We start from the raw sequence: 26,262 nt of genomic DNA, 5'->3' as shown, positions 1-26,262 counted from the left end.
TATTAGACATGGGTCCTGCCCTTAGGGTTGTGAAATCTTGTTGCTAAGTCCATGAAAGTTTAAAGAACAATTAAGTTCTGTTATATGGACAGGCAGGAAGGACAAACCAGAACTTTGGCTCTTGAATTCTCTTTCTAAGAGCTGCCCCTTTTCTCGGCTTTCCTGGGAAAAGGCAAACAAGGTTAAACAATATATCTTCCTTGCTCCGTGAACAAAAGCAGGAACAAGGTGTGAAGTATAAGATACCATGATTCCAGATCCTCAAACCATAGATCTCATCATTTAATCATCTGGAATTCTCATCATTTAAATTAGTATATATTATTGGATGCCTGTTATGGCCCAGACCCTGTAGAGTTTAGTGAGAATATACCATGTTAGGAAACTACAGGGAATTTAAATGTACTTGGAAAGACAAGATATGTATGATATAGTTAGAGATTAACAAAATATAGTAATAACTATGTAGGTATTTCAGAGAACAAAGAGCTTTTGAGGGGAAGTTAACGTAGGTTTTATGAAGGAGTTAGGATGTATGCTACTTAAGGGGTAGCTTAAGATGGGCTTGTGGGTGGGTGGTAGTAGAGCCACATGAATAAATTTATTGAGTAGACCTTTATAGAGTGTCTGCTGGGTATTTTGCATTATTCTGGGTGCTTCTAAGATGAATAGGAGATGCTTATTTTCCAGCAAGTAGAAGTAGAAAGAATAATTGTGACCTGTGTGAATACAAGGGAAAAATATTAAGACTGGTCTGGCTTAAGATTAAATATTCAATAATGCAGTCTTTAAATGCAGTTCGATCAAAAAGTATTTGCCTATAAAAATTCTCCCCAACACTCTTCGTTTTTAAAACCAGGTTCCATAGAACGTGTTACTTAAAAAGTTAAAATATTAAACTAAAAACTTTACTAACATTAAAACTAAAAACTTCACATTTCAGAACCTTAAGATGAATAATAAATGTGTTAAATTTTAAAAAATCAAAACAGATACCATGTAAAGGAAGTCTAAGGTTGACATGCACTGTTAATTGTACTGTAAGCCATTTTCAGTAACCAGTATGCATTTTTTTTCTTCTATGTGCTAGACAAGTGCAACTATTAAATAATTAATTACATTTTGAACCTGAAAAGTACATTGACTTCTGGTTCCAAGAACATTTACAGATACTTCTAAGGGATTAACCTCTGCTGTATTTTCCTAGGAAGCTCTTTTAGTCTCCTTTATAAGAACAACTTCGATAGTCACTTAGGAAAGCTATAGAAGTCTATCAAAGAGACCCTTCAGTTGCACCGTATTTATTTTTGCAAAAGCAAACTTTGGCTGAACCGTTTGTTTTTAGCATGTAGAACAGGAAGCAGCTGTTGCTCTTGCTGTTGTATACTGAGTTCCTGTGAGGATGTAGAGTGCTTGTGCTCTTTTACCTTCTACCAGATTGTTCGGCTGAGCATCAATGATTAACAAGTGTAAAGAATCAAATATTTGTGATACTTGCATTTCAAGCTTTAGGGGAGCAGAGAGTATGTGTGTTCTGGCCCCTGTGGCGGCCCTGTCCCTGACAGTCAGTGTTTAGGAAAGCCGTGCTGAAAGTATGAATGATATTAAAGTGCTTATTTATAAGTTATTAGTCCTATCTTACCTGTTCACAGGAAAGCAAAGGTTTCTTTTCAAAATGTGGTGAGAATTTTCTTCTGTTATGTTACATATATTAAAGCTTACATCCTATGCCTGAAAAATAGGTAAAGAATAGGAATATAACGAGACTTCTCAGTTGAGTCTCTGCGGTTACCAGCTAGTAGAAATGAACACAGTGATTTTGATTAGCTGTTAGGTAGTGCATATGCCAATATTTATCTAACTCTTTCCTGTGTCTTCTTTTCCAACAGAAAATTGGGTCCTTTCAGGATGGTCTGAGGACCTCATGTTTGTTTTCTAACTAATGATCTTTACACACCACAAGCTTCCATTCTTCTCTTCACTTTTTCCATAAAAAAGTGGCTAGATAACAAGTGGGAGGGAAGATTGTCATAAGCTCTCAAATGAGCATTTGGGAGACTTGAGAAGAATGTTTTCCAAAAATTTAGGTGACTCAACTGAAGTTTACACATAGGGTTTTGGATAGTTAATTAAAAGAAAACTGTTTTTCACTTCCTACAGACATCAAAGTAAAGGAGCAATCTTTGGAAAATCTAATCAAGTAAGTTCTTATTCAGAGAATGTTTACATCTATATTTAATTCCTTGGACAATAAATTCTATTTCAGCAACAGGAGTTCTAAAGATTGTTGAAAATCAGCTTTCAGGGATACCTGGTTGGCTTAGTCGGTTAAATGTTTGCCTTTGGCTCAGTCAGTTAAAGCGTCTGCCTTCAGCTCAGCTCAAATAAATAAATAAAATCTTAAAAAAAAAAAACTTTCATTAACAGTTAAAAATTAAATACTTAATCTTATGAAATGAGAAAGCAGTGTGATAGGTTAGAAACAGCAGTAGACCTCACAGATTCAGTACTGAGAATGGTGGTTGGCACCTAATAAGCACTTGTATTTATGGAATGAATTAATGAGTTGGAAGTCAGAGACATGGATTTGAGTTCTGAGTCTCTCTGGTTATGTGCCCTTAGGCAAGTTACTTTGGTTTCCGAGCCTATTTTTCTCATATGTATATAATGAGAATTATAATCCTTTTTTTGGCTTTAGGGGCAATGTGCAATAATACAGTAGCTACTACCCACATTTGACTGATGAGCACTTGAAATATGGCTAATGTAACTGAGGAACTGAATTTATAATTTAACTTATTTTTTTTTAAAGATTTTATTTATTTATTTGTCAGAAAGAGAGAGCACAAGCAGGGGGAGTAGCAGGCAGAGGGGGAAGCAGGCTCCCCACTGAGCAGGGAGCCCGATGCAGGACTCAATTCCAGGACCCTGGGATCATGACCTGAGCTGAAGGCAGATGCTTTAACTGACTAGGTCACCCAGGTGTCCCTATAATTTAATTTTAATTAATAAAAATAATATTCAACATAGTTACTGGAAAAGTGTATTTAGAATAACTTCAATATGTAAATCTACTTTTATAACCATGAATTTTATGAAATTTATAGGCAAATTAGGTATTTTTTTTTAAGATTTTATTTATTTATTTGACAGAATGAGATCACAAGTAGGCAGAGAGTCAGGCAGAGAGAGAGAGAGAGAGGAGGAAGCATGCTCCCTGCCAAGCAGAGAGCCTGATGCGGAACTTGATCCCAGGACCTTGAGATCATGACCTGAGCCAAAGGCAGAGGCTTAACCCACTGAGCTACCCAGGTGCCCAGATTAGGTATTTCTAATGAAAATTTAATACTTGAATTATGTGCTATCAATATGAAATAGCAGATGTCAAAAACTTAGTACAGAAAGAATCTAATAATTCTTACAGGAAAAAATTTTTATAGGAGTAAATGTTGAAATAAATAATATTTTGGATATATTGGGTAAAATAATATTAAAGTTAATTTTGCCTTTTTTTCACTTTTTTAAATATGGCTACTAGAAAATTTAAAATTATGTTTGTGGTCTGCATTATATTTCTGTTCAACAATGCTGACTTAGAGAATTGTTTTGAGAGTCAGTAAAATATATGAACTGTTTTATAAGTTTACAAAAGCAGTATTTTTATTATGCTTATTGGACAGATGTGGTAGGCTTCAAGCCATCAAAAATAAACACATCCAACCCCTCAAGATTTTCAGATATTTATCACTTTAGTTTACTTTTCTTAGAGAAAGAAGTGAAAAGAGGAATATGTGGTTTAAACATGGTAATAAAAGTGAACACCATAGAACCTGATAAAGCAAGGATCTAGAACAAAATGCCACTTAAACTATCTTTGCCTAGGATATCACTTTAAATAAAAGTAACTTTGATTTGAACATTTGTCATTAAGTTGTTGGACTTTTACTTCTGCCAACATTTCAGTGAGATCAGAGGACAGTAGAAGTAGAACAATGAAAAAAGCTTAAGCTTAAAAAATTATGGTATTCATGCTTTAGTATGTTTAAAGTGAGTATTGTGCGAATGCTTTAAACAGAATATGGACTGTGGTACTTGACTCTACCTGGGGGGATAATTGCATTAAAAGTGTATTATGTGATTTCATGGCTAAGAACAATGGCATCTAGTTTTATACTTACAGAGGAAGGAAGATCTATGAACCTCCTCGGTATATGAGCGTAAACCAAGCAGCCCAGCAACTCTTGGAGATTGTTCAGAATCAGCGAATACGAGGAGAAGAACCAGGTACTCAAGGCCCTAAAAGGGTTCTTTTATTCCTCTACTGCTGCACTGAGATATGTACATGATATAACTTCACATACACACTCACGCCCCACCACCTCTGCTACCATCACTGAAGTGAGGGTCAGTGTGTTTGCACTGTGCTTTTTCTTGTCCTTTTTTTTTTTTTTTTTTAAAGATTTATTTATTTATTTGACAGAGAGAGAGAGATCACACATAGGCAGAGAGGCAGGCATAGAGGGCAGGTGGGAAGCAGGCTCCCTGACAAGCAGAGAGCCTGATGCGGGACTTGATCCCAGGACCCTGAGATCATGACCTGAGCTTAAGGCAGAGGCTTAACTGACTGAGCCACCCAGGTGCCCCTTTCTTGTCATTTTTTAAATCAATTCTAACTTGTATTTCATAGGCTGACAGGTGTACTGAAGGAAAAATAATGGAGTTCATCCTAGGAAAATTACTACCATTCCAAAAAGTGGGGATTTTTCACAAATTAACTCTAAATCAGATTTTATGTGAATATGTTAATATACAAATATTTAGGTAAAATGCAGAACTCCCTTTTTAGCTTAAATCTATGTATGGTGAGATCTTTCCTGCAAAAAAATGTACTTATTCTGCTTTTTCTCTTTAACAACACTGAGCCCAGGGATAGTTTTCTTCAGGATAAAAACAAGAGAATTTATCCTTACATTCTTAACACTTTGTCGCACATGTGTACTGTGGACTTGGGAGGACCATTGCACTCCTTAATTATCACAGGAGACTGCATGTATGCACTGGAGATGGAGATGCTACATCTGTTTCCCATACTGGACTGCGTGTGCTGTATAGTGAAGTGGTGGTCATCAGTACATCTTCATTGAGAGAGCATCATTATATGAGACCGTCATTATATGCTGTTTTGAGGTGCTGACTGCCTTTGAATACCTGTCTTGATGGCATAAGATACATGAAGAGATTCTTGAATGACTGTTGCTTACTGTTTTTTCATTAATAGGCCTTGTTAATGTCATGAAACAAATAATTTGCAAGAGTTTTCCATATCCATAATTTTGTACACTTAAGCCTAAATTTGCATGCCTGCTTGCCCTTGTAGATATCATTTGCCCCATTTTGATCATATTCAATTGGGACAGCTTTCCCAAGTAAAGAAAAGGTCAGCACTTAAAAGTGAAGGCCAGGGGGCCTGAGTGGCTCAGTGGGTTAAGCCTCTACCTTTGGCTCAGGTCATGATCTCAGGGTCCTGGGATTGAGCCCCACATTGGGCTCTTTTCTCAGCAGGGAGCCTGCTTCCCCCTCTCTCTCTCTTCCTGCCTCTCTGCCTACTCGTGATCTATCTCTGTGTGTGTCAAATGAATAAATAAAGTCTTTTAAAAAAAAAAAGAAGTGAAGGTCAGCACTTAAAAGCATAAGTAATGTCATAATGCTTGTTATTTGTTCAGGGCTCCGTAGTTTACTAAATACTTAATGTCTGTTATCTTATCCCTTACAACCACTATTTAAGAAAAGTAGTATTCTGCTTTTTAAAAATGAAAAAACTAAAGTTTGACATAGCTGATTAGGTGGCCAAGCAAAAAATCAAATCTGTGGATTTATCTCATAATCCCCTTGTTTTTCTTGTAATCCCCTTGTATATCTTGGTCAGTGTGAGCATATCTCAAGCAACTTACTAAAAATATAGGCAAGTAGTAAACATTGTTCACTCAGAAGCTATTGAAAGACAAATGCTATGCAATTGTAAAAAATATGGATATATAATACAATACAAAAATATGGATAAACAATTATGTATATAATTGTTTACTGAGTCCTAAAAACTTAAACTAGGGCAAGCCTTTGGAATTCTGAAAGAGTTAGGAAATAGCACTTTATATGTCAGGTAGTTTATATAATTTGGAAAAGCATTAGATAAATCAATAGATAATTGATCTGTAATGAGTGACTGAGGAGATTTAGGATATTTAGGGCTTTTTTAAGAAATGTACTTTTGGTACTAATGTTAGTTTAAATGTTGGACAGGATAATGCATTTATTGAATTGAATGGCAGTACTTTTTTTCTTCTCTTAATAGCAGTCACTGAGAAGACACTCTGTGTTGGCTTAGCCAGGGTTGGAGCTGAAGACCAGAAAGTTGCAGCAGGCACTTTGCAGCAAATGTGTACTGTGGACTTGGGAGGACCATTGCACTCCTTAATTATCACAGGAGACAACATGCATCCACTGGAGATGGAGATGCTAAGTCTGTTTTCCATACCAGAAAATAGCTCAGAATCCTGTTGATGAACTTTATGAACATTTTCTATTGTTAGATACTAATTTCATTCATATATGCATATATACATATTTGTATAATGAACAGTTCTTTTGGATTACCTAATAATTATAAAGCAAATGACCAAGAAAAAAAGATACTGATTCAACAATACTTGGTTTCCTGTGGCAATGATTTTTTTTTTTTCCCTATGACATCATCAGTTGTTGCTATTTTGGCAGTTTTACAGTATGTACACACCTGGAGCAGATCAAGCCTGAAAACTTGCAGAGACATTCCTAAACAGAGTTGTTTAAAAGCAGTTTTGGGGCGCCTGGGTGGCTCAGTGGGTTAAAGCCTCTGCCTTCGGCTCAGGTCATGATCTCAGGGTCCTGGGATCGAGCCCCGCATCGGGTTCTCAGCTCAGCAGGGAGCCTGCTTCCCCTTCTCTCTCTGCCTGCCTCTCTGCCTGCCTCTCTGCTTACTTTTGATCTCTGCCTGTCAAATAAATAAATAAAATCTTAAAAAATAATAATAATAAAAGCAGTTTTTACTTATGAAATGAGTTTATACAACATAGAACTTTCTTCTTTCTTAAAAAGTCAGCTGTTAAGACCATAAAATGAGTTGTCCTGATAACAGGTGGTATTAGAGCATATAAGCAGAGGTGGGAAGAATAAGTCCCACCCATCAGTCCTACTTACTTAAAGATCAGCAGAGCACATGCCACAAAATGACATCCTTCTGAATTGCCTTGTCTTGTTTAGCTGACATCCTAATTATGTGGTTCATATTCTGCTATATTTTGGAGGTTATGTAATTGCTGAATTATAAATGTTCAGCCAGCCATGTACAGTTGCTGTTTGGTTTTAAATAGCATCTTTCACATTCAAGTTGACAAATGGAAAACTTACTGACTACAAAATACAGTTTTAAAAAATTTAAGTTTGGAAGCAGTGGATTAGTTAAGATTTGTCATATCACTTACCTCAGTTGACACACCACTGTATGTATGCAGATAGTCATATTCTTTCTCCCGGTTGGAAATAGCACCCATTTATCATATTTCCTGACTGTAGAGTCTTGTACTTTTTGTTAGTACATAACAGAAATAGCTTTGTTATATGCTAGTTTAGTTGGTCTAACTTTAAATATTTCCATGGCTTAATCAACCATAGCTTAAATTTCATTAAATTCATTGGAAGTTGAATATACACTTTTCCTACTTTCTGGGAGCATTGATTAACAAGACATTTTGGCTTTTTTCATTTCTTTCTTTCTTTTTTTTTTTTTTTTTTAAGTGTTCTCCATGCCCAGCATGAAGCCCAACACAGGGCTTGAACTAATGACCTCACGGTCAAAAACTGAGTTGAAATTAAGAGTCAGACACTCAGCCAGGCGCCCCAACTTAATTCATTTGAGATAAAAGATATTTTATATATATGAAATATTCCATATTTAGTCTGTTACACAAAAGAGGTGAGAGCCAAGGACATTTAAGTGCTAATTCTCTGTTTTCTTCTGAAGCATTAAAGCAAGCATTCAGTAATTATAAAAGGAAAGACTTCTGCCTTTGGTCTTGGTGGAATAGCTTGTAATGTACAAGGCCTCCCAATTAATAAATGCTGGACAAAATATAAGTATAACTGTTTAAATACACTGGGGAATGACCAAAAGCAGGCTGAGAATTATGCTTGTATATAGGTTTTTCCCTCAGGACATTCCCCAGATTGCTGGTAAGGGATGCTAGTATTCAAGAGAATGTTGCAGTCTTAGTGGCTAGAGGGGTCAAAGAAATTGGGGACTGCTAGAGGACCTATATATTGAGGAGGAAATTCTAGAAATGAGGGTGGCACTGAAGGAGAGGCCATCCTTCCAATCTGCATGTAGATCTCTTAACTCTGGCCAACTCCTGAATTGTGCTGGTACGGGGAAGTCTCTCTGAACCTGTTGATGAAAGCCAAAGTTAGAAGGCTGAAAAATCAGAGCAGATCTTGTTCCTCTGTATTGCAAGAGAAAACAGAATTTTGAGTTTGAATCCTGACAAGTTGGAAGGCTTAGTAAGCATCTTAGGGTTTCTGTCAAATCCCTAAAATGGCTGTGTACTAGAAAAGACTGTGCACAGGACTAAGGATTTGCACTGAAACTAAAGACAAAACCTTTAACATAATGTGAAACCAATCCTCCATAAAATCAAGGTGAATAGTCAATGATTTAACTGCCTGCTGGAACAAAACACTTCCAGGGCATGATAACAAAATGAATCTCTTTAGCATATCAACAATGACTAGAATAAAATATCATAACACATTTAAAAAAAAAAAAAAAAAAGGAAGATGTGATTTTTGGTCAAAACGGGGGGAGGGGGGAGAAAAAAAAAAACAACAACTGTAAAAAGAGATCCTAACATAATCCAGATCTTGGAATTAGCAGATGGGGATTTTAAAGCAGTTGGTAGAACTATGCTCAAAGATGAAAAGGAAAAATGGTTGTAATGAATGCATATAGATGGGTGCTCTCAGAGAAATGGAAACAAAAACCCATCTACACACAGCAGAGTGTAGATGGCAGATGGATAGAAATTATCCTGTCTGAGGAATAAAGAATAAAAGAAGGGAAGAAAAAAAGCACAGAGCCTCAAAGCCATGTTGAGTGATATTCAGCAATTCAATGGATGTGTAATTGGATTTCCAGAAGGAGGAGAGAAAATAGGGCAGAAAAAAGATGAGTAAGTAAAGGTCAAAATTTTTCCCAAGTTTGGTGAAACTATCAGTACATAGATCCAGCTCAGTGAACTCTAAGCAGAATAAATACAGAGAAAACACCTAATAACATCACAGTTTAAACTGATGAGAACCAAAGATAAGAGAAAATCTTAAAAACCACTGTGAGTGGTAGTAGGGAATCCACTACCCACCGGGGAGCAATACCTATTGGCTGCTTCACCTCAGAAACAGTGGATGTCATGAGACAACAGAAAAAGATCTCTAAAGTACTGAAATGAAAAAGCAAAACCAACCAAACACTATCAATCCAGAGTTCTATATCCTGTAAAAATGCCCTCCAAAAATGAAAGCAAAATAAAGCAATCTTCATAAAAATAGAATTTGTCCCTAGCAGACCTATTAGGAAAGCTGAGGGAGGATTTTTAGGCTGAAGGTAAATGATGTTAGATGGAAGGAAATAGTTAAGTATGTGAGTAATAAAAGGCTCAATTTTTTTCTTAATGTTTTTTAGAAGATAACTGACAGTTTAGCATGGTATGCTGGCATATAGATTTCAACAGTAATACAAGTTACAGAGTTTAAAGTATATCACACCATGGCAATTCTTATATTTTACTTAAAGTGGTGGAATACTGTGATTCCTGAGTGGCTCAGTCATTAAGTGGCTGCCTTGGCTCAGGTCATGATCCCAGGATCTTGGGATTGAGTCCCACCCACATCAGGCTCCTGGCTCAGCGGGGAGTCTGCTTCTCCCTCTCCCTCTGCCTCCTGCTCCCTCTGCTTGTGCTATCTCTTTCTCTCTCTCTGTCAAATAAATAAAATCCTTAAAAAAAAAAAAGTGGTGGAATACTAACTGTAGACCGATCAGGTTATGTATATTATGTTTTGAAACCCCTTAGTAACTGCTATAAAAAAAAGGCAGAAGTTTAAAAAAAAAAAAAGAATTAAAATTGAATAGTGAAAGTTTGATTTGTCAAAAAAAAAAGGGGGGGGAAAGGAGGAAATATAGGTAAAAAAATATACAGGACAAATAGCAAAATGGTAGACCTAAATTCAACCAAACTAGTAATTATGTAAATGTAACTATGTAAATCAAACACTCCAATTAAAAGAATACATTTTTTTAAAAGCGCAACTATATGTTGTCTACAAGAATTAAACTTTAAAGACATAAGATGAAAGTAAAAGAATGGGGGAAAAATAGAACATACAAACTGTAAGCATAAGAAAACAAGTGGCTATATTAATATAAGACAAAATAGACTTTAAAAGGAGTACACTGGAGATAGACTTTTCATTGAAGAGGGATGGTTCTTCAAGAAGATACAGTCCTAAATGTGTCTTCATCAAATACCAGCTTCAAAATACACAAGGCAAAAACTAACAGAGGTGGTACAGACCAGTCTACAATCAGTTGAGGATTTTAATGAACCTCTTAGCAACTGATAGACAAAAATATGATTTGAACAAAAATTATTTGGACAAAATAGATATTGTTAGATCACCACATGCAGTTGTGGTAGAATAGATATTATTTTTCAAGTATGTATGAAACATTCATCAAAATAGACTATATGCTTGGCTATTAGCTACAATGGAGTTAAGTTAAAAATCACTAACAAAAAGGGGTCTAGAAAAGTCTCAAGTATTTGGAAATAAAACAATACATTATTTTAACTGAATAAAAACAAAATCATAAAATGTGGAAATTTGTGGGATGCAGATGAAGCAGTGCTTAGAAATTTATAGTTTTAGACGTCTATATTAGAGAGGCGCCTGTGTGGCTCAGTGGGTTAAAGCCTCTGCCTTCAGCTCAGGTCATGATCCCAGGATCGAGCATCATTCCAGGACCAGGATAGTGCATCAGGCTCCGCTCAGCAGGGAGCCTGCTTTCCCGTGCCCCCTGCCTACTTGTGATCTCTTTCTGTCAAATAAACAAATAAAAAATCTTTTTTTTTTTTTAAAGATTTTTTATTTATTTATTTGACAGAGAGAAATCACAAGCAGGCAGAGAGGCAGGCAGGGAGAGAGAAAGGAGGAAGCAGGCTCCCTGCTGAGCAGAGAGCCCGATATGGGGCTCGATCCTAGGACCCTGGGATCATGACCTGAGCCGAAGGCAGCGGCTTAACCCACTGAGCCACCCAGGCGCCCCAACAAATAAAAAATCTTAAAAAAATAAGACTATATTAGAAACAAAGGATGTTTTAAAAATCAATGATCTGTTTCCATTTTAACTAGAAAAAGCATCTAAAAACTGTAAGTAGAAAGAAGGAAATACTGAATATCACAGCAGAAATCAGTGAAATAGAAAATGAACAATAAAATTAACAAAGCCAATGGAATGTCAAAAATTTTAAAGGCTAACAATAGTAAACGTTGCAAGGATATGAAGTAATTGAAATTTTTCTGCTGTTGGTAGAAATATAAATTGACAACTACTTTGGAAGGTAGTTTTAGTTTTTGTTTTTTTTTTTAAGATTTTATTTATTTGAGAGAGAGAGATCACAAGTAAGCAGAGAGAGAGAGGGAGGAGGAAGCAGGCTCTCTGCCTAGCAGAGAGCCCAATGCGGGACTCAATCCCAGGACCCTGAGATCATGACCTGAGCTGAAGGCAGAGGCTTAAACCACTGAGCCACCCAGGCAACCTGGTGGTTTTAGTTTCTTACAAATTAAATCCTGTGAACTGGCAAGATCAGTTCTAGGTATTTACCCAAAAGAAGTGAAAACATTGACAAAAATTATACAAGAATGTTTATAACTGCATATATTTATTCATAGCCCCAAACTAGAACCAAGCAATGTGTCCATCAATAGGAGAATGGATTTTAAAATTTTGCTGTATTTTACAATGGAATATTACTTAGCAATAAAACAGAACAAACCATCAACTCCTACATGAATTTAATCATTTTAAAAAAAAAATTTAATTTAAAGATTTTATTTATTTGACAGACAGAGGTCACAAGCAGACAGAGAGGTAGGCAGAGAGAGGGGGCAGGAAGCAGGCTCCCTGCTAAGCAGAGAGCCCAATGTGGGGCTCGATCCCATGACCCTGGGGTCGTGACCTGAGCCTAAGGCAGAGGCTTTAACCCACTGAGCCATCCAGGTGTCCCTCCTACATGAATTTAAATACAAGTGAAAGAAGTCAGACACGAAAGAGACTTATAATTCCATTTATATGAAGCTTAGCAATAGGAAGAAATAATCAAAACAGGGTTTGCCTGTGGAGAGAATGAAGATTGTCAAGGGATAAAAGGGAATCTGAAGGTAATGGAAATGTTCTGTATCTTGATTGGGGGTTGGTTGTATGGATATAACCATTTACCAAAACTCATTCAAATATACAGATTTAGGATCTGTGTATTTTTCTGTATAAGGATTGTTAAATACAATAGGGTACCCAATAAAATTGAATTACAGGTAAATAATGAATATATATTCATTATGAATATATATATCCCATTCCATATTTGGGACATATTTATGCTAAAAGAATGATTATTTATTTGAACTGAAATTTAATGGGGCTCCTTTATTTGCTAATTCTTGTGACACTGTTCTGTGTGTAATTTAACCTCAATTTAAATGAAATTATAGTGGCACCTGGGTCGCCCAGTCAGCTAAGTATCTGATTCTCGATTTCAGCTCAGGTCATGGTCTCAGTCAGGGTCATTTTTTTTTTTTTTTTAAGATTTTATTTATTTATTTGACAGAGGGAGAGATCACGAGTAGGCAGAGAGGCAGGCAGAGAGAGAGGAGGAAGCAGGCTCCCCACTGAGCAGAGAGCCCAATGTGGGACTCGATCCCAGGACCCTGAGATCATGATCTGAGCCAAAGGCAGAGGCTTAACCCACTGAGCCACCCAGGCACCTTTCAGTCAGGGTCTTGAGATCAAGCCCCACTCTATGTTGAGCATGGAGCCTGCTTAAGAGTCTCTCACCCTGGGGCACCTGGGTGGCTCAGTGAGTTAGGCCTCTGCCTTCGACTTGGGTCATGGTCTCTGGGTCCTGGGATCGAGCCCCACATCGGGCTCTCTGCTCGGGGGAAGCCTGCTTCCTCCTCTCTCGCTCTCTGCCTGTTTGTGATCTCTATCAAGTGGATAAAATCTTAAAAAAAAAAGATTCTCTCACCCCTTCTGCCCCTCCACTACTCCCACATTCTCTAAATAAATGAAATTGTAAAATGAAAAGTGTGCATTATGCATCAGAAAAAGGAACACTATTATCTTTGGCTTACTATCTTGAAATCCTAGTGTTTGGTAGTTAAATTAGAAACACCTGAATACTACATTTATTTGTTTAGTAGTGTCTAGCTCTTTAATAGTAAATTCTCAAACAGTGAAACCACCCCTATAATCTAGACACACGAGTTTCAACACCAAAGAAACTCCTTCCCATTATCCCTTTATATTCAAGCCTCTACCCACCCACCTTTTAGTGATTATATATAGAGTTAAAAGATTCCCATTCTGGTTTTTTTTAAATTATCTTTTTTAAAGATTTTATTTATTTATTTGAAAGAGAGCATGAGAGGAGAGAGGTCAGAGGGAGAAGCAGACTCCCTGCCCAACAGGGAGCCCACTGTGAGGCTCTATCCCAGGACTCGATCCCGGGACTCTAAGATCATGACCTGAGCCAAAGGCAGTTGCTCAACCAACTGAGCCACCCAGGTACCATTCAGGTTTTTATGGGACATGAGTTTTTATTTTTGCAGAGTAGATATTCAGGAGTGGGATTCCTGGGTCATGTGGTAAATGTATATTTATAAGGAATCACTGAGATGATTTGCAGAGTGACTCTATTATTTTGCATTCTCACCAGTATTGTAAAAGAATTCCCATTGCTCTGTATCTTTGCCAGTATTTCATATTGGGAGTATTTTTTATTCTAGCTATTCTGATAAGTGTGTTGTGGTAGTTTTAATTTGCACTTTGCTAGTGCAGTGATGGTAACATCTTTCACATGCTTATTTATCATTTTTATATCCTATTTAGTGAAACATCCATTCATGTCTTTTGTTTTCTTATGCTTAAGTTTTGAACATTCTTTGAATATTCTGGATACAAATTCTTTGTCAGATAGATATGTGATTTGTAAATATTTTCTTCCAACACATAGCTTGTCCTTTTATTCCCTTAACCGTCTGGTAAAGCGAAAGTTCTTTATTTTGATGAAATGCAGATTATGAGTTTTTTCTTGTGTAGATTGTATTTTGTTACCATATCTAAGAACCCATCATCAAACTGAAAGACATGTAGATTTTGTCCTATGTTTTCTTGTAAAATTCTTAATAGTTTTGCATTTCGCATTTATTTATTTATTTATTATTTTTTTAAAAGATTTTATTTATTTAACAGAGAGAGATCACAAGTAGGCAGAGAGACAGGCAGAGAGAGAGGAGGAAGCAGGCTCCCTGCTGAGCAGAGAGCCCGATGTGGGGCTCGATCCCAGGACCCTGGGATCATGACCTGAGCCGGAGGCAGAGGCTTTAACCCACTGAGCCACCCAGGTGCCCCTGCATTTTGCATTTAGATCTAGTTTTAGATTTTATTTTTGTATGAAGTGTGAGTTTTAGTATTAAGTTTTTTTTTTTTTGCATACAGATATCCAATTGCTCCAACACCATTAGTTTTTATTTTTATTTCTTTAGCTTTCACCATTAGTTTTTTAAGACTGTCCTTTCTTTATTGAACTGTTTTTGCACCATTATCAAAAATAGTTGGCCATATTTGTATGGATCTTTTTGCTGTTTTGTTAATTTATGTTTCCCCTCTGTGATACCACATTATCTTGACTAGTTTGGGTTTATGGTAAATCTTAAAAATAGGGAATGTGATTCCTCTCATTTTCTTCTTCTTTTTTTGAAATTGTTTTATCTATTCTCATTCTTTTGCTTTTCCATATAAATGTTAGAATGAACTGGTTGTTATCTATAATAAAGCTTGTGAGATTTTGATTGAAATTATTTGACTATGATGTGTTTAGGTGTGGGTATTTGGGGATTTGTCGTTTTTGGAGTTTCTTATAGCCTCTTGAATCTGTAGGTTTATTTGCCAGGTTGGGAAGTTTTCAGCTATTATTTCAAATAATTTTCCAGCACTGTCCAGTTCAGGATGGTATGCAGAGTCTTTTCTTTCCAGGGGTCTGATAACAAATGTTAGACATTTCTTCTTATGCCACAGGTCCCTGAAATCTGTTTTTTGTTTTCTGTTTTTTGTTTTTTACTCCAGTTTATTTTCTCTGCCATTCAGAGTGGATACCTTTTACTGCTCTATCTCCAAGTTCATTGACTCTTTTCCCATCTTCATTTTCTGTTGAATCCATTCTGTGTGGTTTGGGTTTTTGTTTGTTTGTTTTTGTTTTGTTACTGGTATAAAATTTCCGTTTGTTTCTTTATATCTTCTATTTTCTGTCTTAATATTTGTTGCAAGATTATTTCTGATGGCTTGTTTAAGTATTTTTATAATGGCTGCTTTAGAGTCTTTGTCAGATAATTATAATATTGACGTCATCTCAGCCTCATCTGTTGATTTTTTTTCTTCCACTAGTTGAAATTTTTATGGCACTTTGTGGAGTAATTTTTTATTGTAGTGGGACATTGTATTATGAAATTCTGGATCTTGTTCAGATTCTATGAAGAATGGCAATTTGTTCTAGTAGGAAATCAACCTGATTAGGTTCAGAATGTAATTGCTAATTAACTTCTGTGGGCTATGGTTCCTATATCAGTTCAGTTTTCAAGGATTGCTTTTTTCTTTGGATTTATTTCAGGTTTGTGCCCCTCAGTAAGGGACCTAGACAGTTTGGGGTCTAGCTGATTGGATAGTTTAGTTCTGAAGATGTTCTGGTATGCTGAATAGGGTCATATCCAAGCATTAGTGACTTGAGGGTTCATAAACAACTTTATGAGGTTGCTTTGCTGTGTCCTTCCCATGCCATGATCTCTGCTGCTTCCTGGTTTCCTAGGGTCCCCTTCTCAAACTTGGGTTTCTTGTTAATCTATATTGTTGCTCTGTCTCATACCTTCATCCTAAGCCTACATCCTAACCCATGTGGAGGGACAGAAAGAAAAAAAGCAGAGGGACTTGTTCTACACTTTTGAAACTACAGGTCCACTAAACAGAGAAAAATTCCCTCCTCTTGTATATAGCTCTTATGGGATTTCATCGTTTTTGGCCACCACTGCAGAACTGCTTGGGGGAGAAGTCTTTGGATGCCAATAGGAAGTCTTTGCTCCAACTAACAGAACTACAAATGTAGTAACTTAGTGTTGTTTCGAAGTTCTGTAGAAATCTATGATCTGCGTAGAGATTATTGCTCAAGGGGAAGTAGTATGAGACACATACAGGACAGATAACCCCTGTAAAGTTGAACAACAGTTTGATCTAACTTAGTGCCTATGGTGGGAAAACAGTGATGGCTCATCAGACAGTTACAATTTTACTTATTATTTTGGAAGTGGTACTATATTTTCAAAAGTCCAAGCCAAATGGTAGGGTTTTAGTTGTTGTGAAACTACTATGATTAGATGTGAATCTGAATTTCATGTTTATTTATACAATGTTACCCTTTAAAAATACTACTGTCCGCCTATATTCAGGAGATACTCTGTTGAACGCTTTTGTTTTTATATTTTTTGTTTTAGCAGTTGCTGTCTTACAAACAGAATGCAGTTTTCTTTAACAATGCATACAGAACCATTTTCTAAGGAGGAATTAATCTTCATATTAAATTTATCATTTTTTCCAATAAATTTTGATTGCCTAAAGTGTGCCAGACTCAAGGCATTTGAGTATTATCTGTTAACTTTATTACTTCTCTTGGTTATAGGAATTTAGCAGATTAAGTTGAAAGGTACATTTAAATGTTAGTAGTATGTGCTAAGCCTGAACTTTATGGTAGAGTTTTTTGTTTTGGTTTTTGTTTTAAACCTGAAATAGGGCTGATTGAGCTAACAGATTGTTTGAATGAACTGGAATCCCATTGATATGCTGTTTTCTTTTTCTTCCATTTCTTTCCTTCCTTCCTTTTTTCATAACGAAAAATATTAAAGTGCTGTCCTTCTATCTGCATCTATTGGACCAGTTGGTCTCTGCCTGTCTGCTCTTTCTGTGGTTTAATGACAAGTTTATTGTCATACTGTAGGTAATGAGATTGGATAAGGAGGAGAGGAAAAGCATTACAGTTTCTAAAGTTGTTCAGAGGATTTGTATTTGATGAGCATTAGGAAGGTGCTCGATTCCTGAGCTGGAGGACTGAAAGTGGAAACTGAGAAGCTTACCTAGTCTGTCAGTACAACATATGGTGGCTTCTGTGGGGAAGGAAACAAAACTCTAGATAAAGATTGAGTAGTGAGGTGTTCTAATACATAACTTGCTTATACCAGCATGTAAACAGAAGAGGCTGCTCTGAGGGAGTGGTGATGGGCCACTGCAGAGTTCTCTTAGGTAAGAGGCTAATTCTAGAGAACACGGGAAAGACAGGGAGTCCCTCATAGGTGCTCTAGATTTAGGTCAAAGTCCAGTGTGCAGAAGGGCCAGCAGAAGGTAATCAGGAAGCCAGCATAGAGGAAATGTTTCCAGGGCATCTGGGTAAAAAAGTCTGATTCAGCAAAAATTCCTCATACTTCTTGCCTAAGGCCAGAATTGTTTGTGCTGACAGTTGGAGGAGAGGGTGTCATGGACATGGCTCAAGCCAGGCATGGGAAGCTAAATCATTCCACAGTGACTGCATGGAGTCATCAGTGATGTCCTAGAACAAGGCAGTGGGAATGAAAAGGTGAATATAAAATATTTCAAAGGAATGAAGGGAAAGACTTCACAATAGGGAATCTAGGAAATGAAGGGGAGAAAGGCAATGTTTAGATGTCCAGGAACTAAGTAAGGGATTCTGACAGAAATTGGTGGTTGTGAAGCTACTTGTGGAAAAAATAAATTATTTTCTCTTTGCTCATGTTGAGATGTTAGTAGTTCTGCCATGGATGTGACAAGAAGCCACTAAGGGCCTTTGATTAACTTCTACAAAATAAAGAGGACTGGAGCCATATTAGTAGGAGCTATGGAAATAGTTAGAAAGGACACATTAGAAGCACATTCAGACCACATATGAGGTATTCAACAGCACACACACCGAATATAAAGCTGTTATTGTGTGGCAAAGATTGATAGTAAAGAGGCTGCTTTGATAGAAGAGTATGTTTGAGAAGGTGGGATAAATGGGATCTGCGGTTTTGTGGAGAAGTAAAAAAAAATAAATTAAAAAAAGCTTTTTTATTGCTTCTGATTAGAGGGGGAGAATTTTGGAAAGATAACAGAGGCTCATGTTGGTTTTAGTCTTTATTTCCTATAAATTGAGGTCATGCATAGAGAATGAGGTAAAAGAAGAACTTGGAGTTAATGCAAATATCTGGAAATAAATACTGCAAGATGTCTTTATAAAGTAAAATAATGGATAAGAACCACAAGGAGGACCTTCACATATTAAGACATTTCCAATCTCCTCCCTCTGGTGAGTTTTCCCATTTTCTGGTCCTGAACACCATTCTTTCCCTTTCATTCCTCAAGTCCTCTAGCTTTGAATCCAGTAATTGTTACAATATTCCTTTCAATTGATCAAACTGATAGACAAAAATGAGGTGAAGATTTTGAAACAAATTTTATTGGAAGAATTTTGATACAATTATTTATTCTTTTTAAATACACCTGAAGTTAAAATATATACATGAATATCTTCAAGTAGGAAAAAAAATGAAATACACATGATGGATTCATTGTATATTTAGGCAAATCATAATTGCTCACTTTAGCACATCCAAACCAAATTACAACACAGTCCTTGAAATTTGACATTCCAATCTAGCCTTGTATTCAAATGTTTGTTTAGAAAAGTCTTGGTGCCAAAATCTTCATATAGGAATCAAATCCAAAGTCAAACTTGGCCATGTGATTAGAAACCATTAAAGACAGGGAGGTAAAGTGTTGTAGGGGTGTTTGGAATATATCGAGAAGGGATTTGGCAATTTTTAATTCACAGTATTTCCGATATTAAAGATCAATTCTGTTTATTGATCAAACTCACAAGTGTTGGGGCAAAATATCACTTGGGAAGAAGTATCACAGAATTTTTGCTATTAGAGGAAGCAATGTGATTATTTGGCAAACTCCTGACAGGATACATCTAGTTCAAAACAGAATCTTCACTGAGGCTAACTGATACATGATATGTGGTACCTAAACAAAATTCCACTATTAAAATTCAAAATAAAGCTTTTTTCTTTTTCACTAGTAAAAAGGGGAAATTTTACCATGGCAGCAGCAATTAAAAGATGAAAAATAAGAAATATAGAGAAGCTCTACTAAAATTTGGTATTTAGAGGGGAAAAAAGAGAAAAAAAACTGTTCTAGGAATATTTAAATCACTAAATGAATGTATGTAGTGTTTTGTTTGTTTGTTTGTTAGAAGCACCTTCAGGTTATACCCCTGAAAGAGTTTTGGATAATAATACATCTGGAGATAAATGAAACAAGGTATGTCATTCACAGATCCTTAAAGTAGTATCAATATGGCAATTTTCTATAGAAACCAAGGAGGCAATGTGGTTTCTCATTTGGCAATACATAATGTAAAAATTCAAGTGACCCAGCTTCCAGTCTCAGTTCTGCCAAATTTCTATCCAAAAACATGGATAACATCTCTTTATGTCTACTGTGCCTGGATTAAAATAGCGAAGCAGCTCACAAGGCTCCTTGAGAAATAATGGCCAAAGTGGATTCAAAGTCACTTTTTTGTGCAAAAATGCCAAAGAAAAGCTGAGGTGTCTTCTGTAATAATAAATCACTGGTTCTATCTGTCCCCAACCATGAGTTTTGTATCCACTACTACCTACAATATTTACTCACTAGTTAATCATTTACTGAGCATGTAAGTGGAAGTTCATACTAAGTTTGGGGATAATGAGATAGATGATGAGACAAAGACATTCTTTTCTACAAACTTTCCAACATCATCAGATTTGCCAAGTACTAAATTTTCAAAGCCACAGGAAGAGTTCAAAATTCAATACTATTACTAAGCATAGACTGCTACTAATTATGAAATAGATTTCTTCCTCGGAAAGGTGTCTATAAAATGTAATGTTGTACATCCTCAGATCCCTCTCAAGCAGCACAAATTATTCTTGGAAGATAATTCCCTCAACAATCATGTTAACCTCTCTTAGCCAGGATGGATTCAGTTTCTCTTTACTTACAGCCTGGCAAGGACTCGCTTCTGAGTCAGTCCCTTTTTTAAGCAACTTTGAGCATCAATAAAACTTTCTTTTGTAAAGGTTTTAAAAATTCTTAAAGGAGTTCTGATTATTCTTTTTAGTCTGCACAGTTTAAATTCAATGGCAAAGGTAGGAAATAAGCATGAGAGCACTGAATGAAGGAATGAGTTTAAGCAATGTATATGTAAAAACTGCTACCCCATAATCAGTCATGGTAATTGTCATGGTAATTGTTCACTGATTTTATTGGAGAGTCTGTTCAAATCTGCTACAACCTCTTGTATTTTTTTTTTACCACTGTAGAATGATATACATAAAACGGAGTCGTCATCAAAAAAAGTCAGTGCGTTACCACTGGCTATCCCTTAGGCAAGTCATTTAAATTCTCCCACCACAGCTTCCTCATCTGTAAAATGCAGTGATGCTTACGAATTCCTTCCCCAGGGAGGGAATTTGAAAATGCTCTGTCAATCATAAAAGCATGCAAAATTTCTTTCTTTATTGAAATGTGAGGCTTTCAAATGTGACAACACGGAAAAGGCCATACAAAGACACAGAAATACTTAATGAAGGTTGAATCCCACCCTTTCCATATAATTTGTAGTTGGGAAATGGTTAAATACAAACCAAAGATGTCCTTATCAAAAAGACTCACATCCATTTGGCCTTTAAATATAATGATACTTCTCAGCAGATACCTTTTTTGATACATAATTTTTCACTGTAAGTAAGTCTATCTCCATGGTAGAGATCTGGATCACTAAGGCTGCTGGTGGGTCATGTCTTGAGACAATCTTCTTCTATTAATAAAACTTTTAATGACTGTTCTCAAAAAATAAAATTTCTCTCTTTTTTTTTTTGCCAAAGTTCTTGTGAACTGGAAAATGATTTCTGTTTTGAAGATGGTAACAGAAAGAAAAAAGTTCAATTTTATCAAGGTAATACTTTTACGTTAAGAGTAAGCAATTTAACATTTGGGGTTCTGGTAAGACTTCAAAATTTCACCCTACTGAATTAAAAGACTTGTTTTGTTCTCTATTTCATTTAATGCCAAATTTTGTGTGGTTCTGAGGATAAATGTTAAAAATCCAAAAACCTTCCCAGTAAATGAAAACTGAAGTATCAAGACCGAAATGATATGACCTGTGAGAATTAGCCTGGTTTCTAAAAAGTACCAGCTCACAGACTATAAACAAAATAAAGAAACTAAGCAATCCTTAAACTGGATTTAGCCTTGGGCAATTAACAGAAAAATTCACTCACAAGTTAAAAGTATCCAAAGTACAGAAATCATCATATTTTAAAAATCAGGAACTGGTTTCATAAGAGTAAAAAAGTAAAAGTACAAAAATTATTATTTTCCATAAAGAATATTCTAAACCTCATAATGTAAGTATGGAAATAATATTCTGAACTTCATATTTATGAAAAATAAGACAATAAAACTCCATTATAAAGTGCCTTAATGTACCAAAAATGGAGGTCAGCTTTCCTTTATTTACAAATGCTTTTTCATCACATTTCCAGAAAGGCAAATATTACACTGGAGAGGCAGCACAGTAGAATAGAAAGAAAGTGACTTGGAGTCAGAAGACCTGGATTCTAGTCTTGGCTTTGCCACTAATTATCTCTGTGACCTTGAGTAAATGACAGCATTTCTGGGCTTCAATGTTCTCATCTGTAAAATGAGAGGTAGAACGAGACTGCTTTTAAGGACAGTCCCTTAGATGTAAAATTCTGTGTTCAGCAATGACGTATTTTTGTTCTTAAATCCCAGCATTATATGAGGATGACACCATATTAGTAATCTTTATAAAATTGATAATTCCATAGGTAAAAACATTATAGAACTCTGATCAACTGCATTTGGAGTCACCAATTGGACTGCTTTAAGGTGCACAAGTCACAGTATTTTGGTTACTGGTGTCTACATGGAGGCTTTGAAGAATGCTGAAGCATCTGGAGACAAGGGACATTCCGATGTCACTAAACGTCTGCTGCTACTTGCTTATGCCTCCGCAGAAAACCACTTGGCGATGACAGGAATACAGAGATACAGTTGAACTACACACTGTCCTTCACAAAAGTGCACAGGGAGTCAGCAAAATAAAGCCACACATATGGTAAGCCCTTTGAGTAATATAATCTAGATTTTAAAAACACAAAACTAAAACAGGTGTATTTCTGTTTGGGGATGTTTACTAAGCAAGGTAAACTTTCCCAGAGCAAAACAAATTTGTTCTCCAGGGAATATTCTGATTTTTAAAATACCAGCAAACTTATACTCAGAGACTCACTGCCTACCTTCCCACCCACCCCAAGAGTTAACCTTAGAGACATCTCCCATCCATTACAACAATCAGGTAGTTTCTCAGTGAAATTACCTACTTTAGCATTAGACCTGTGCCAAAAACACAGGTGAGACAGAATATTTGTTAGAATGAGAACAAAATTGCTTTTTCTCACACTGATTTGTTACTGCTGTACACACAGGTTTCAGGACGTTTAATTAAAGCATAAATGTTAATGCCAAGCTGCCAAATGATACGAGCTGGAAATCTCTTAAATAAGGTGCAAAATTAGAGTTCCATATCAGTCTAATCATCTGTATGCTCGATGCCTTATCAAAGACAAAACACATATGCATGCACTTGTGTATTCAGAGTATAGTTAAAATGATGCATACTTTCGAATAGAATGGAGGGCCTGATGAAAGGCAGAATTCGACCTTCAGAATGCACTGGTCAGGTATACAGGCCAGTGCAAATACTGTCTCCATATGTGAACAATCAGTACAATTAGATATAATACCAGCTTTTAAAGGCACACATCCAAAATTCCCACCTTCATCTACATCTGACTTTTTCCACGATATGCCAAAATGCACAGAATATCCCAGGCTTGGTAGCGGATACAAACTTCCAAATGGCCATTTACACATATAATGAAAAAAACAGTACATTATCAGAACATTTCCTTTTATACTTTCCCTCCCCAAACTCTCAAGAACTGTTTTAGTTAAACACATTCTACTGCAGGAATTCTTAGCTTTAGAACTGCCTGGCAGCAAGTAAACATGTTTTGAAAATACTGCTTAATCTGCAAAAAGGGGACTATCAACAGCTCATAGCAATCTGCAGCAGTTTGGGAAAGCATAAAGAAAGTGGTCCAGTTCTCCTAATACACTTTAGTTCATAAATTGTAGATCAGAAATAAGGAGAAAGATATTCTAAAACTTACACAAAATCAACAGCGATTTCTGCCCCATCAGTGAAAAAGTGCTTATTATTGGCCTACATTCTAAACAATCACATTTCCATCCTGCAGAGTTTTTTCCCCCCAAGAATTCTCATTTTTTTTAAAGTTAAGAGGGAATATACATTGTGATAAAATGAAGAACAATGGGTAAACAGCTCTCTAGATCAGTATTTCTTCAAAAACACAGAGAATATTTGAGTGTTCAAGCACTTGCATCTCAAATCACAATTTTATTTTTCAAATACACAAAAACCTAGACATCAACTTATTAACTTCTAAAACACCTGTTTTATCACAATTGATCTGTATCTTCAATAGTTCAAACAATAAAATGTTGCTTTTAGGATTTCTGAAAGCAACTGTATTTGTGCAATGCTTGCACAGGAAAACAAATTGTATGACTTGGCATTTGAAGAATGAAAAAACAAAGTAACATTGTCACAACCATTTCTGCCTTCCCTCTACATTGCCTTTCGTTAATAAAATCCATAGGGGCTCCTGGGTGGCTCAGTGGGTTAAGTGTCTGACTCTTGATTTCGGCTCAGGTCACCGTCTCAGGGTTGTATGATAAAGCCTGGTGCCAGGCTCCACGCTGGGCATGGAGCCTGCTTAAGATTCTTTCTCTCCCTCTCCCTCTGCGCCCCCACTAGAAAAAAAAAACAAACAAACCATAAAAATAGCAAGGAGACACACAGGGAAGTTTTCACAGACACAGTAGCTTTCAGAGAAATTTGGGATTTAGCAAATGTTTTAAGTAAGTCAGAACAATCATCTATATAACATGTGTTTGCAGAGTTCTGAAAACACAGTCCACAGAATAATGTGATAACTGAATTTGATTTAAAAAGCAAAGTAACACCTATTTTTTGATGAGACAGAGTAGTAAGAGAAAACTTTTCATATATTTAAACCTAGGCTGGAAGTACACACAAAGACAATCAGTATACATCACTTAGAAGAGTCTTACACTTTGTACAGATTATAGAATTATCCATTGGAAAAAACCATACACATGACCTTTGATGGTACATTTTTATGCTGGCAAATACATTTTCTGATACAAAGGCACTTTGAAAACCCAATATGGTTTAGTTCATAAGTTTGCAAGGTACAAACAATTTTACAAACATATGATTATACTGAAGAATGTCAACCATTGTGACATTACATATAAAATGATTTCCATTTCTTTTTTTAAAATAACACTAGTTTTGTGTAAATGAAAGCAGTGGTTTCCAGCAGCTTCTGTGAAGACTTTCCAGATGACTGGATGCCCAGCATCTGGATTTGTACTGGCTAGGATGACGACTGGGAGTGAGGGCATTTTTGAAATGGAAAAAACAAAAAACAAAAAACAGTAAACAAAAAACAACATTCTGGGACAAAATTACAAACGTCAGAAATCAAAACGGTTTGGAGGGAAGAGCACAAAAGACAAGACCAAAGTCCAAGAGAGATCCTCTTAATTTTGCTCCCTTAGCTGTGCGCTCTTGGCCGAGCACAGCGGCAGACACTACCTGGTCTACTTGGCGCTGGGGAATTGTAGTGACGAGTTTTCTGTTTTAAAAAGCTAGCTACAACATTTTGAATTGTACAGTACCGGAAATATTAGGTCCCCCAAGAAGAATAGCTTCTTTCATTTGTTACATGGCCGCAAAATCAATCTGTACATAAAGCTGTCTCACTCCAGCCTGAAAAGTTAAAAAAAAAAAAAAAAATCAGAAAATCGAACCAACCAATAGCAGCCTATACATTTTAGAAAAGTAACAGAAAACAAAACAAAACAAAAATCTCATTTTTTTGAAAAAGGAAAGCATTATTTTTCTTTTCTGTCTCTGGAAAATAATTCTCCATTCTTCATCAGAAAGGGCCAGTCATTCTATCTTAGAAATAATTATATTCAGGGGCACCTGGGTGGCTCAGTGGGTTAAGCCTCTGCCTTTGGCCCAGGTCATGATCCCAGGGTCCTGAGATCGGGCTCTCTGCTCATCGGGGAGCCTGCTTCCCTTCCTCTCTCTCTACCTGCCTCTCTGCCTACTTGTGATTTCTTTCTGTCTGTCAAATAAATAAATAAAATCTTTAAAAAAAAAGAGAAATAATTATATTCATAATTGCAAAAAGATCCTCCATTTACCTCTACAGAAGCCATGCTCTTCATTATAAACAGTGTCCAAAAAATCTAGAACAGTAAGGTTACCCATCTACTGGTACTCTGCTAGCAAACAGCACAGTGCTTGCCTAACTGGCTACTGAAATCATAAACTGATTCAGTCTCAATCTTCCTATGACAGACGATGAGCAAACACTTAAGGAGGACCATCTGTTGGTTATTTAATTACATTCTAACGCCTTTCTTCAATTTTGGATATGAACCCGCTATTCAAGGACTGCTCTCAAAATTGCTCCCTGCTCTCCTATATTATCAATGTTGTACATTTGCTGCCTATAATTCCTTTTCTCTGTTCTCTCTTGAACGCATTT

At 36.3% G+C, this 26,262-nt stretch overlaps 2 protein-coding genes across 4 annotated transcripts in view; one reads left to right on the top strand and one right to left on the bottom strand.

The window, feature by feature from the left end:
- DPH5 (diphthamide biosynthesis 5) overlaps positions 1–6,706 on the top strand; it is a 36,633-nt gene extending 29,927 nt beyond the window's left edge. Inside the window, exons 6-8 of one of the 2 annotated variants that reach the window (XM_044238778.1) lie at positions 2,161–2,200; positions 4,181–4,284; positions 6,356–6,706. In XM_044238778.1, the coding sequence (XP_044094713.1) occupies positions 2,161–2,200; positions 4,181–4,284; positions 6,356–6,561 (350 nt within the window). In that variant the 3' untranslated portion in view covers positions 6,562–6,706. Of the gene's footprint in view, positions 1–2,160; positions 2,201–4,180; positions 4,285–6,352 lie in introns of both variants that reach the window. The other variant, XM_044238777.1, reaches the window with a different exon arrangement.
- A 17,285-nt stretch (positions 6,707–23,991) lies between these two features.
- SLC30A7 (solute carrier family 30 member 7) overlaps positions 23,992–26,262 on the bottom strand; it is an 81,949-nt gene continuing 79,678 nt past the window's right edge. The window contains exons 11-12 of one of the 2 annotated variants that reach the window (XM_044238776.1): positions 25,382–25,472; positions 23,992–24,427 (exon numbers count right to left, since the gene is read on the bottom strand). In XM_044238776.1, the coding sequence (XP_044094711.1) occupies positions 25,425–25,472 (48 nt within the window). In that variant the 3' untranslated portion in view covers positions 23,992–24,427; positions 25,382–25,424. Of the gene's footprint in view, positions 24,428–24,779; positions 25,473–26,262 lie in introns of those variants that run through there. The other variant, XM_044238775.1, reaches the window with a different exon arrangement.

The sequence above is a fragment of the Neovison vison genome, chromosome 2, assembly GCF_020171115.1.
Source record: "Neovison vison isolate M4711 chromosome 2, ASM_NN_V1, whole genome shotgun sequence".
Lineage (NCBI taxonomy): Eukaryota > Metazoa > Chordata > Mammalia > Carnivora > Mustelidae > Neogale > Neogale vison.
This window is presented reverse-complemented; position numbering and strand designations above follow the sequence as displayed.